The sequence below is a fragment of the Anomaloglossus baeobatrachus genome, chromosome 4 (assembly GCF_048569485.1).
Source record: "Anomaloglossus baeobatrachus isolate aAnoBae1 chromosome 4, aAnoBae1.hap1, whole genome shotgun sequence".
NCBI lineage: Eukaryota > Metazoa > Chordata > Amphibia > Anura > Aromobatidae > Anomaloglossus > Anomaloglossus baeobatrachus.
The window spans coordinates 617,303,561-617,316,536 of NC_134356.1; the positions used below are offsets into that span (position 1 = coordinate 617,303,561).

The 12,976-nt window shown below is 43.1% G+C and overlaps 1 protein-coding gene across 2 annotated transcripts in view; it reads left to right on the forward strand.

The window, feature by feature from the left end:
- The first annotated feature begins 9,551 nt into the window (after positions 1 to 9,551).
- The window catches only part of TCF7L1 (transcription factor 7 like 1), a 93,350-nt gene continuing 89,925 nt past the window's right edge, over positions 9,552 to 12,976 (forward strand). For both annotated transcript variants that reach the window (XM_075346255.1, XM_075346256.1), the window contains exons 1-3: positions 9,552 to 9,737; positions 10,997 to 11,057; positions 11,986 to 12,116. In XM_075346255.1, the coding sequence (XP_075202370.1) occupies positions 9,552 to 9,737; positions 10,997 to 11,057; positions 11,986 to 12,116 (378 nt within the window). The remainder of the gene's footprint in view (positions 9,738 to 10,996; positions 11,058 to 11,985; positions 12,117 to 12,976) is intronic.

Genomic DNA, 12,976 nt, shown 5'->3' on the forward strand with positions numbered 1-12,976 from the left:
TGAAGGAACACAGCTCTGTGACAGGCAGAGGAGGAGTACTGTATTCCGAGGGAGGGAGGAGTGTGTAGTGATGGGGCAGTGTAATTTGTGTGTGTAGGGGATGATGAGGGTTGTATTGTGTGTGGGGGGAGGGGTAATGGAGGGTGCATTGTATCGTGTGTGTGGGGAAGGGTAATGGAGGGTGCATTGTATTCTGTGTGGGGAAGGGTAATGAGGGGTGCATTGTATTGTGTGTGGGGGAGGGTTAATGGGGGGGTGCATTGTATTGTATGTGGGGGGAGGGGTAATGGGGGGGTGCATTGTATTCTGTGTGTGTGTGTGTGTTTGTGAGGTGATGTGGGGTGCATTGTGTGTGTGTGTGTGTTTGTGAGGTGATGTGGGGTGCATTGTGTGTGTGTGTGAGGTGATGTGGGGTGCATTGTGTGTGTGTGTGTGTGTGTGTGAGGTGATGTGGGGTGCATTGTGTGTGTGTGTGTGTGTGTGTGAGGTGATGTGGGGTGCATTGTGTGTGTGTGTGTGTGTGTGTGTAGGAGGTGATGTGGGGTGCAGTGTGTGTGTGTGTGGGGGGGTGCATTGTGTGTGTGTGTGTGAGGTGATGTGGGGTGCATTTTGTGTGTGTGTGTGTGTGAGAGAGGTGATGTGGGGTGCATTGTGTGTGTGTGTGTGTGAGGTGATGTGGGGTGCATTGTGTGTGTGTGTGTGAGGTGATGTGGGGTGCATTGTGTGTGTGAGGTGATGTGGGGTGCATTTTGTGTGTGTGTGTGTGTGTGAGGTGATGTGGGGTGCATTTTGTGTGTGTGTGTATGAGGTGATGTGGGGTGCATTTTGTGTGTGTGTGTGTGTGTGTGTGTGAGGTGATGTGGGGTGCATTTTGTGTGTTTGTGAGGTGATGTGGGGTGCATTGTGTGTGTAGGAGGTGATGTGGGGTGCAGTGTGTGTGGGGGGGATGCATTGTAGTGTGTGGTGATGTGGGGTGCATTGTGTGTGTGTAGGAGGTGATGTGGGGTGAATTGTGTGTGTGTGTGTGTGTGTGTGTGTGTGTAGGGGGTGCATTGTAGTGTGTGTGTGTAGGGGGTGCATTGTAGTGTGTGTGTGTGTGTGTGTGTGTCAGAGCTGTGTGTGTAAGAAGCAGTACTGTGTGTGTATATATGAATTAGAGCAGTCTGTGCGGCCCCCCCCAGAACTATATGGGTCCCCCAGAGCGCTATGTCACCCATCGCAGTAATGAGTACACCACCAGAGCTGTTTGCCACTCCAGTAACGTCTATGCCGCCTGCCCCTCTTGTAATGTATATATTGTAGCCCCCAGCCCCTCCTGTGATGTATATACAGCAGTGCTGTCAGTGTGCAGTCATGTCTGTTAGTGACAGCCATCGTGAAACACAGCCACATGTCCTGAAGGAGCTGGACGGAAACAAGCGGGAGAGGTGAGTGAGGCTGCTGGCGATTTCCCCATATTAATACCTGTAAGGGCTCATGCGCACGTAACTGCTGAATATTCTGCAGCGATTTGACAGCACATGTGCGCGTCAAATCGCTGCAGAAACACTGCATAATGGATGCAGTTTTTCTGTACAGAAAATCCGATTTCCTGCGCTATGGCTGCTTCCCCCACCATAGACAGAGGACAGCTGCATCCATAGCGCATGGAATAATTTACATGCTCATTTTATGAACGCACGGATTTGGGTCAACATTTTAGCACCCAAATCGCTGCGTTCATAAAAGCTACGTGCGCACGTATCATGCACAATCTACATAGATTGTATATGGGACGCAGGACGCATGCATTTACACTGCAGTGCTATACGCAGCGTAAATGCATGGAATTACGCAACGTGCGCACGAGCCCTAATGCGTCTATGTCTGCATATATGTCAGTGTATATGACTGTGCATATATTTGTCTGTTTATATGTATTTTTCTGAATTTGTCTTCAAATATGTATATGTATGCCTGTATGTGTATGTGCGTGTCTGTGTGTGGATGGGGTCCACTGAGACTCTTTCACCCGGAGGCCACAAAGACCTGGAGCCGGCCCTGGCTGCCGTAACATTGGGATCAATAAAAAATGTGAGTAAAGTTTTACACGCTACAATATATATAACGATGTGTCACGTCGTAAGTGACGCACATCCGGCATCGTTAGTGATATTGTAGTGTGTGACAGCTACGTGCGACCCTGATTGTGCGTTAAAACGTTGATCGCTGACACGTCGTTCATTTTCTAAAAATTGAACGTCTGGTTGTTCATCGTTCTTGAGGCAGCACACATCGCTCCGTGTGACACCCCGGGAACTATGAACTGCAGCTTACCTGCGTACTGCCGGCAATGCGGAAGGAAGGAGGTGGGCGGGATGTTTACACCCCGCTCATCTCCGCCCCTCCGCTTCTATTGGCCGGCCGCTGTGTGACGTTGCTGTGACGCCGAACGTCCCTCCCACTCCAGGAAGTGGATGTTCGCTGCCCACAGCGAGGTTGTTTGGAAGGTACGTGTGATGGGGGTAATCGTTTGTGCGACACGGGCAACAAATTGCCTGTTCCGCACATACGATGGGGGCGTGTGTGATCGCATACGAGATCGAAATGTGTAAAGCAGCCTTAACTCTACTTTCCGTGTATAAGTGACGGCTGTGAGTGATCCTGGACTGTGTCTGTATTGTAGTACTGTAAATCTGAATGTGGCAGAACAGGATAAATGTTCATTGGATTTCTATCTAAATGCTACAGTTCGCGCTCTACTGTTATGGCTAAAAATGTTAACGTTATGGGGCCCCCACCAGATTTTCTGCCCAGGGGCCCCCACCAACCTTAATCCGGCCCTGCTCGGGACCATCTCTCAGAGCTGGATGTTGCTCACAAATGACAGAGCTGGGTGTGGCTTGCTACCCTCTCTCAGAGCTGGATGTGGTTTACAACCCTCTCTCAGAGCTGTATGTGGCTCGCAAGGTCATAAAGGTTGGGGACCACTGGTCTACAGTATTATGATAGCTAGAAAAATGATTAAAATGCCCCAAAAAGTTAGTAAGCTTTGGACCAAATTTTAACCTGTAAAAAATAATAATTTTATCTCTAGAGAAGCATAAATAATAATTGCAAGATCCAGATTTTAGTCATCTTCTTCGGCTCAGAGGTCCAGCCTGATATGTTTCCATGTCTCGGCCTCCCGTGATCACAAATATGAAGAACCGCCTGGTTTGGTGGAAAACTGCAATGCTTTCGCCATTTGCCATACAGGTAATATGCACAATATTGGAGCTCAACTGCAGTGCCAACATTTACCTACATTTAAAAAAAATAAATAAATATCTCCATTCATTGGTATTCCCATTAATTTCTTTGTTGGGGAAAGCTTTTTTAAAGCCTGGCCATAGTCCAGAGAGATTAGTCAGCTGCATCATGGACAATGGTTGTGTGGACAGCCGCTCATTGTGGTAGATTCATTACCAAAATTACTCCAGGTTTACAATGCTTTGTTACAGAGCATCATATTTATGGGAGACCCCGTCTCTTTTACTGACCAATAAACACATTGGGTGCGTGTAAGTTGGCACAGTGAATCGTGCACTATTATTTGTTAGAAAATTGGCAAACAAACTGGTATGGTTAATCACCCACATCTTATTCATGACTCCATAGAATAAAGTCACACACCATCCTGGCGTCATTTCTCTGCAATGGGCTACACTTTTAAAGATAGCCACATTCATGTTGTCGATCGTTTTGGTTAGTAGTGCTGCTGTGATGTTCTTGTTGTCAAATGTGAGCAAACTGAAAAAGGAACCTCTGATGCGCGAATTACACAGAATTATACAGTGTGCTGTCCGGGTAAAAATTATACAGCACACCGAACAGTGTCATATATTAGGGATGTTCGGGTGACATTTTATTTCAACGTGGACAGATTGACCACCTAAAAAAAATCAGCACATGCAGTATTCTCTTCCTTATTTCAGATGAGACTCACCTATTCAAATTTAAAATGGCGCAAAAATCAGATCCAATATGGATTGTACATAAGGCCCTGTGCACACATTGAGTATTTGGTGAATTTTTTACCTCAGTATTTGTAAGTCAAAATCAGGAATGGAAAAATCAGAGGAAAAGTATAATAGAAACACGGCCCCATTTCTGTATTTATTACCGACTCCTGGTTATGTATTGCTACAAATACTGAGGTAAAAAACTTACCAAATACTGGGGTTTTTCCACTTGCATACTGCTTCCGATGCAAGAGCATTGGAAGCGATATGCTAATGACCCTCTACTGCGGGTGTCAGCCGAGGGTCATGCGACTGTGCTGCGATCTTGCGATCGGTTCACAGGAGCGGAGAAGATGGAGGGAGCACTTTCTCCCCATCTGCTCCGCTGTCTGTCTGTCTATGCGTGCACCGCATTGCAGTTGCATAACATGCGAGTGCAGTGCGATGTTGGGGTGCGTGAGCCGAGATTCGCTGCAAAACGCAGCATGATGCAATTGCACCGAGAGCACGATTTGTGGGGAGAATTAACAGGAAAGAGGAAACTGTCTCATTGATTAACACTGGTGCGAGTGCAATCCAATTTTTATAGGATTGCACTCGCACATTCAAATCCCAGGTGGAAAAGAGCCTAAAAACTCACCAAATACTGAGGCAAAAACTCACCAAATACTTGGGTAAAAAACTCTCCAAATACACAACGTTTGCATGTGGCCTTGTCAGGTATGACATAAGAAACCTTCGGTCATGTGCACACGTTGAGTATTTGGGGAGTTTTTACCTCAGTATTTGGGGAGTTTTTACCTCAATATTTGGCGAGTTTTTACCTCAGTGTTTGTGAATATTTACCTCAGTATTTGGTGACTTTTTTACCTCAGTATTTGGTGAGCTTTACCTCAGTATTTGGTGAGCTTTACCTCAGTATTTGGCAAGTTTTTACCTCAGTATTTGGTGAGCTTTACCTCAGTATTTGGTGAGCTTTACCTCAGTATTTGGCGAGTTTTTACCTCAGTATTTGGTGAGCTTTACCTCAGTATTTGGTGAGCTTTACCTCAGCATTTGGCGAGTTTTTACCTCAGTATTTGGCTAGTTTTTACCTCAGTATTTGTAGCCAAAACCAGGAGTTGGTAATAAATACAGAAGTGGAGCCCGTGTTTCTATTATACTTTAACTCTGATTGTTACTCTCCTGGTTTTGGCTAAAAATACTGAGGTAAAAACTCACCAAATACTGAGGTAAAAACTCGCCAAATACTCACCGTGTGCACGAGGCCTAATCTATCTGATTTTTTATGGATACATTACCATCATTAACTTAGGAAACTATTTACTCATGCACTGTACATTTTAAACTGTTATAGGTTACGTGCCCATGATCAGGAATAGAAGCGTTTTGCTGAGTCCAAAACGCTGCATTGTACAGTACAAGCACAGCCAATGGAATTTATATAAATCTGCCCATTGTGTGTCTATTTTTCTGCAGCATAAGGTGACATGCTGCTTGATTTCCTGAGTCGCAGAATGTCAATTTATGATAAAAAGATGAGTGTTCTCAGAGGGGAGAACATAGTGAAAGTCCACTGCACCCAGACTCCTGATCGTGGACACGGACCGCTGCGTCCTCCGGCGGAGAACACTATTGTCTCCGGAGAAAGGATTACACTGCGTCTAGAACCCATATTGTAGAAATATGGCTGCCACTCCGATGTCGCATGGATGGAAAAAAGGACACATGGATGGGGTGATGATATGGATGAAAATCGTCCTCTGACGGTTTTTCAATTCTCTGAACCAGGTTTAGGTTAAGTTTACACAACTGCTGAACGTTGCAAACTAGTTATGCTGGTGAATTACGGATATGACTGGCTTTGTGCACAGCTCCGTGTTCTTGTCTGCATAGCAGAATAATATTTATATGCACTAGTTGTGCTGTTAACCGGGCCAGACTAGCGCATGCTAAGGTTTTTTTCCCATGGACCCAAGTGCTGTGTGGAAAAATAGCTAATTTGCGCTAGTCCATGGGCTAACATTGGTCCATGTATACTGTGTTGCACACGGATGATAAAACACTGGTTTTACCCCTAGGGTGTTTACACGCAGGTCAGATACACAGAAGACTTTCCAGGTGGAATATTTACCGCGTACATTTCCAGCATTGAAATTTTACAAAACCTTACCACCATGCTGCAAATTAAATATTTACAATATGTCAATTATTGCTACAGATTTTGCCGCACATTTCAATACAAACAGTATTTGCTGCGGATTTAAAGCTAATTAGTCCTATATACACATACCCTTACAGGATCCATGATGGATATGACATGTTTTCATACAATATTGTGCTGCTCCAGAGTCCACTACTCTGCCGCCAGGTGCAAAAGAATGAAACTATGTTACCAATATCACTTAGTGATTGTCCAATAAAACCGGATATTTTTTTTTTCTTTTTTACATTTATACACTATCGGCTTTTATTGGACAATCACTTAGTGATATTGGTACCATGGTTTATTTTTTTGCCCAAGTCAGTCATAATGAATAAATCTGGGTTTTTTTCACTGATCAAGAAGAAAAAGCTTTCTGAAGTTAGCATCAAACCCCTAAAAAAAAAATAAATAAATAATTGGTGAAAATTTTCAGGTTTTTTTTATATATATATAGTCCACATTTTCACCAACTTTTTTTTGGGGGGGTTTGATGCTAATTTCAGAAATCATTCTCTCCTTGATCAGTGAAGCCCAGATTTATTCATTCTGACTGACTTTGGCAAAAAAATTAAACCATGGTACCAATATCACTAAGTGAGTGTCCAATAAAAGCCGATAGTGTATAAATGTATAAAAATAAATACTGAGTACAAATTTTCACCAATTTTTTTAGGGGGTTACTGCTAATTTTAGAAAACATTCATACAATATTGTGCTGCTACAGGGTCCACTAGTCTGCCGGCAGGTGTAAAAAAATTAAACTATGGAAACGATGGTACCAATATTACTTAGTGATTGTCCAATAAAAGCCGATAGTGTATAAATGAAAAAAAATAATGAAAATATTGTGTCCAAATCTTCATCAATTTTTTTAGGGGTTTGATGCTAATTTTAGAAAACATTCATCCAATATTGTACTGCTGCAGGGTCCACTATTCTGCCGACAGGTGTCAAAAATTAAACCATGGTATTAATATCTGTAAGTGATTGTCCAATAAAAGCCGATAGTGTATAAATGAAAAAAAAATAAATATACTGTGTCCAAATTTGCACCAATTTTTTGTTTTTGAGGGGTTTGATACTGATTGTAAAAAACATTCTCTCCTTGATAAGTGATAAAAACCCAGATTTATTCAATCTGACTGACTTTGGCTAAAAATTAAACTATGGTACCAATATCACTTAGTGATTGTCCAATAACAGCCGATAGTGTATAAATGAAAAAAAAAAACAACTTTGTCTAAATTTTCATCTTTTTTTTTTTAGGGGTTTGTTGCTAATTTTAGAAAACATTCATAATATATTGTGCTGCTATAGGGTCCAGTATTCTGCCGCCAGGTGTCAAAAAATTAAACTATGGTACCAATATTACTTAGTGATTGTCCAATAAAAGCCGATAGTGTATAAATGAAAAAAAAAAAATACTTTGTCTAAATTTTCACCAATTTTTTATTGTTGAGGGGTTTGATGCTAATTTTAGAAAACATTCTCTCCTTGATCAGTGAAAAAAAAGATGTATTCATTCTGGCTGACTTTGGCAAATAATGAAACCATGGTACCAATATCAATTAGTGATTGCCCAATAAAGGCTGATAGTGTATAAATGTAAAAAAAGAAAAAAAAATACTGTGTCCAAATTTTCATCAATTTTTTTTAGGGCTTTGATGCTAATTTTAGAAAACATTAGTAAAATATTGTGCTGCTATAGGGTCCACTATTCTGCCGCCAGGTGTCAAAAAATTAAACCATGGTACCAATATCACTTAGTGATTGTTCAACAAAAGCCGATAGTGTATAAATGAAAAAAAAAATACTTTGTCTAAATTTTCACCAATTTTTTATTTTTGAGGGGTTTGATGCTAATTTTAGAAAACATTCATAATATATTGTGCTGCTATAGGGTCCAGTATTCTGCCGCCGGGTGTCAAAAAATTAAACTATGGTACCAATATTACTTAGTGATTAAACTATGTACTAATATTACTTAGTGATTGTCCAATAAAAGCCGATAGTGTATAAATGAAAAAAAAAAAATACTTTGTCTAAATTTTCACCAATTTTTTTTATTTTTGAGGTATTTGATGCTAATGTTAGAAAACATTCTCTCCGTTATCAGTAGAAAAACCCAGATTTATTCATTGGGACTGGCTTTCACCTATAGTCAGATTTATTTGTATAGTCAACTATCTGCAAGGAAATGCAAAACGAAAAAAAATATGAATCTTCCGTGTTGCCGGAGTCTTCTAGGAATAAAAAAAAAAGACGGGAACATTGTAAATTCCACTAAGAGCCGGATAAACATTTGTAATACAATGAAAATTATTTATGGGCGCTCCATTAACAGTGGATTGCAGATCTATTGCTGGGGATGGACTGGGCATGACAAAACTTTGCATAACTGGACTGGAGCTGGAAAAAAAAATATGTAATGGCAGCAAGGGAGTTAATGTAAACCCCCCACTGTAGAGGCAGAAGGGTTAATCTTGGCCCCATTCCCTCAATTGTCCATTGAGCAGTTCTTTTTAAATAAGTGTCAGTTTGCATGGGAGACTCCTCCCCTGTGTTCTGGCTGGGGATCCTGCTCTTGCAGGTCCTCATTATAGTTTACCCAGGGAAAGAAGCAGGATCTCCACCAGATCCTACAGACTTGGGGGGGCTATGTAGTGCCCCCTCCCATCTACTAAAAGCCAAAGACACAGGAGACCCTGATAAGAAGCCTGGAGCTGGCTGGAGGAAGCTGGAAATCTGTGCACTTCTTCTGGAGCTGTGATTTGCTTTTCTTTTTTTTTTCTTCTTCTTTGTTTATGCAACTTTCAAGGAACTTCACAGTCCCCCTGGATTGTAGGGGGAGGTGGCAGAGCATACGAGGGGCTTCTTAGCTTAATCTTAGGGGCTCAACTTGTTGCCAAGACGGAGGAGCTTGGATTTTAGGGGGGCTCTGGATTGCAGATTTCTTTCTTTTTTGGGTCTGAGTCTTTTGTTTGCAATGCTGAGCAGATTGTAACATACAAAGACATTCTGTTAGGGAAAGAAAACATCTCATTCCTTAGGAGGCTGCAGGAAGTTTGCTCTGAGAAGGAGGGGGAGGCTGGCTGAGCATTGTAGTGGGGGGGAGGGAGGCTGCTGCAGTGTAATGGGGGGAGAGGCTGCTTGTGCACTGGGGTGGGGGGGCTGAGACCCTGCTTCTGCATACAGGGGGGCTGTCTCTGCAGCTAGAAAGTTTCTCTGCAAAGTTTGTGTCCCCCCCCGATTATGTGTTATAGCAGCCTTGTGCTGTAGGGAAAAGTTAGCTGGTTGTGACTTAGGAAAGGGGGCTCGGGGTTAGTGGGCTTTTACGTGTCTGTGGGGGGCGAGCAAACAACATGCCTCAGCTAAACAGCGGCGGGGGGGATGAGTTGGGGGCCAACGATGAGCTGATCCGGTTCAAGGATGAGGGGGAGCAAGAGGAGAAAAGTCCCGGGGAGGGCTCTGCAGAGGGGGATCTGGCCGATGTCAAGTCCTCCCTGGTCAATGAATCGGAGAATCACAGCAGCGACTCAGACTCCGAGGTAAGAATCACAGGTCGACCATTGGATACGATTTCCATACGATTGAATGTTGATATGCCAGCATGAATGTAATGCTAAACATGTTGCGAGGCTAGCCCTGCGGATGTTGCGGGGCTAGCCCTGCGGATGTTGCGGGGCTAGCCCTGCGGATGTTGCGGGGCTAGCCCTGCGGATGTTGCGGGGCTAGCCCTGCGGATGTTGCGGGGCTAGCCCTGCGGATGTTGCGGGGCTAGCCCTGCGGATGTTGCGGGGCTAGCCCTGCGGATGTTGCGGGGCTAGCCCTGCGGATGTTGCGGGGCTAGCCCTGCGGATGTTGCGGGGCTAGCCCTGCGGATGTTGCGGGGCTAGCCCGGCGGATGTTGCGGGGCTAGCCCGGCGGATGTTGCGGGGCTAGCCCGGCGGATGTTGCGGGCCTGTCACCATAGAGTTTAGTCACATTGGATGTTCCTGTCTATCCTAGATTGCTGCTGTTCTGAGTATTTTTGTGGCACCAGTTCCCTCTCTTGCATCTGCTTTCAATCACTTTTTTATTTGTAAGGCTATGTTCACACTAGAAAAATGATTTTTCTTAAGAAATTTCTTAAGAAATTTCTTAAGAGTGCACCTGTGTTAAAAAAACGCACCAGAAACGCACCTGCGTTTTTGCCGCGTTTTCGGTGCGTTTTTGGTGCGTTTTCGGTGCGTTTTTGGTGCGTTTTTACCGCTGGTTGCTCCCTGCGTTATTGTGCCAATTATCTATGGCAAAAAACGCAGTTAGCTGCAGAAAAGAAGTGACATGCTCATTCTTTTTCTTAAGAAAATCTACTGAAAGAATTTTCTTAAGAAAAAAACGCAGTGTGTGCACAGCTAATTTTTTTTGCCATAGGTTTTGCTGGGGAATGTCTGCAGAAAGGTTACAAGAATTTCTCAAGAAATTTCTGCAGCAAAAACGGACCAAAAACGCAGGTAAAAAACGCAGTGTGTGAACATAGCCTAATGCTCAGTTGTGGTCAGCCCGACCATAGTCTGCACATCTATGGTGACAATTGGTGAAATTATCTGTTCTTCTGCCAGTCATCTTATTGTAAAATGTTCCATATGTTCCCAGCACACAAAAGGGGGCCCCCTAACAGAAGTAAGGAGCCCATGTCCTGGTGAATTCTCGGAACAAATGTCTCACTGAACTCTTCATCTTCCCTCCTCGAAATAAACATGGGGGGGGGGGGGGGGAGATGTCCATCTATTCTGGGCCAAAACTAAACTGTCCCTTCCATTTCCAGGTGGAGAGACGTCCCCCTCCAAGAGAGAGTTTTGAGAAACCCCGGGATTACCTGTCTGAAGGTGAGGCATCTCTGCTGTTGCATAGTTAGGATTATTGTAATTTTTTTTTTTATTTTTGTCACGTTTCCATTTTAAGGTCATGATGTAACTACAAGAAATAGTTTTGGTGGTATTTAACTTTTTAACCTGAAAGAGTGAAGATCAAATAATTGCAAGCTCTTCAGACCACTACCTAACTCATTTTGGATGAATCTGTTTATACTTTTATATTTTTTTTTTTTTTTGTTCTCATTTGTAGAATATTTAGATTTTTATGATCTGTGACAAGCCTGGACATGATTCAGTTGAGTGATATTTTCTCGTTTAGTCCTGATTGACATTTTATCAATGCATTAGACCGACTATTTCTAGAATATCGTGGTGGAGTGCTGTACTTTTTGCTCTCTACATCTGGGTAAATGCTCGATCTTGGTTGTGGTTCTCCAGGGTTAAGATAATAATTCTTTACATGAGGTCTCAAATGTTTTACTTTTTTTTTTTTACCACGATAAATTGATTTATCTTCACAAGATCCATTGTATAATATAAAGGACGTCTCGTGCTCTGATTCCAATCTCTTGTGAGTTTGTGTGAGTGCAGCCATGTTGTAGGCCATCCTCCATACCCTCACCCCCCCAAAATACCGTATAATGAAGTAATGATGGGCATACACTCTCCATTAACAAATTAAGAGCTGGATACGAAAAATGTAATATTAAGGATGTCTATGTATACTAGTGTGAAATACAGTATTTTATTTTTAACAGGAGTGAGCTAGACCTTATAAATCCGATCCTGCCCCCCCCCATCAAATGCTCGAAGACTAATTAAGCATCCAGTTTCACTGCTGGCATGGTGGACTAGACCATGTATCCGGTCATGTGGTGGTAACTGCGTATTCACTAGATATTTTCCTAACACTTTCTCCTTTTTTATTTTACCCACTCAGCATTTAGGAGGCAACACCAGGATGCCGCCTTCTTTAAAAGCTCACCCTACGCAGGCTACCCATTCCTGATGATCCCTGACCTTGGAGGCCATTACTTGCCCAATGGTGCCCTATCGCCCAGTGCCCGCACGGTAAGCATTTCTCCAGATTTATCATGTGGTGTCTCCTTTCTTTGGAATCCAGATTTGTAAACCACAAGTTGTGATTGGCATGGCGCTGCGAGGGTGACACAAGAGCTGAATTGTGCCTGCCTCCGATTTGATATATGGTCTTGTTTGAGCCGGTCTGTAGCTGTCAACATGCACAAGTGACCCCCGTGTTGTTCTTCACTGCCCTGTGGTGTGACTGGTACAGGGCCTTGTCAGTACTATGGGATGGGGGCGCTCTTTAAATAGTGCGGTCACCTGTCACCATTTGTATACCAGTAGTGTCCACGTTCCCCTTAAGCAAACAACCAATTATTTATAGTCCTGCCCTACAAGGGTGCGGAATCAGGTCTTAGTTTTAGTCTTTCGTAGGTCAATTACATATGTGTTTATTTTTATTTAATTTTTATTTATTTATTTTTTTAAATGCCACCATCTTGGAATATTCTCAGTGGTGAAGTGAAGTTCCTTGTTGGGTGTTTATCTGGTGGCATTAATGGCACCAAACGAAGAATGGATGACATGTAGACACCATGTACATAAGGCCGGGTTCACATCCCACACTTTAATGGTTCCATTGGGGCTTCTGCCTTGTAGGGGGGAAAAAAACCCAAACCTATTTTTCAGTTGGATTCCCCAACAGGACCATTAATGAAGCGGACAGTCACTTTATGCTCCATAGTATCTGCATTTAACCAATGGGATGGCACCCAAAAAATGTACTGGACCACATTTTTAAGCGCGCCGAAAAAGGTCATACCACAGTGACTGTCATTAAAGTCAATGGACGCCAGTGGATCCTCCTGAATCCCTTCAATTGGAAGCACTGATGGAACCACTGACAT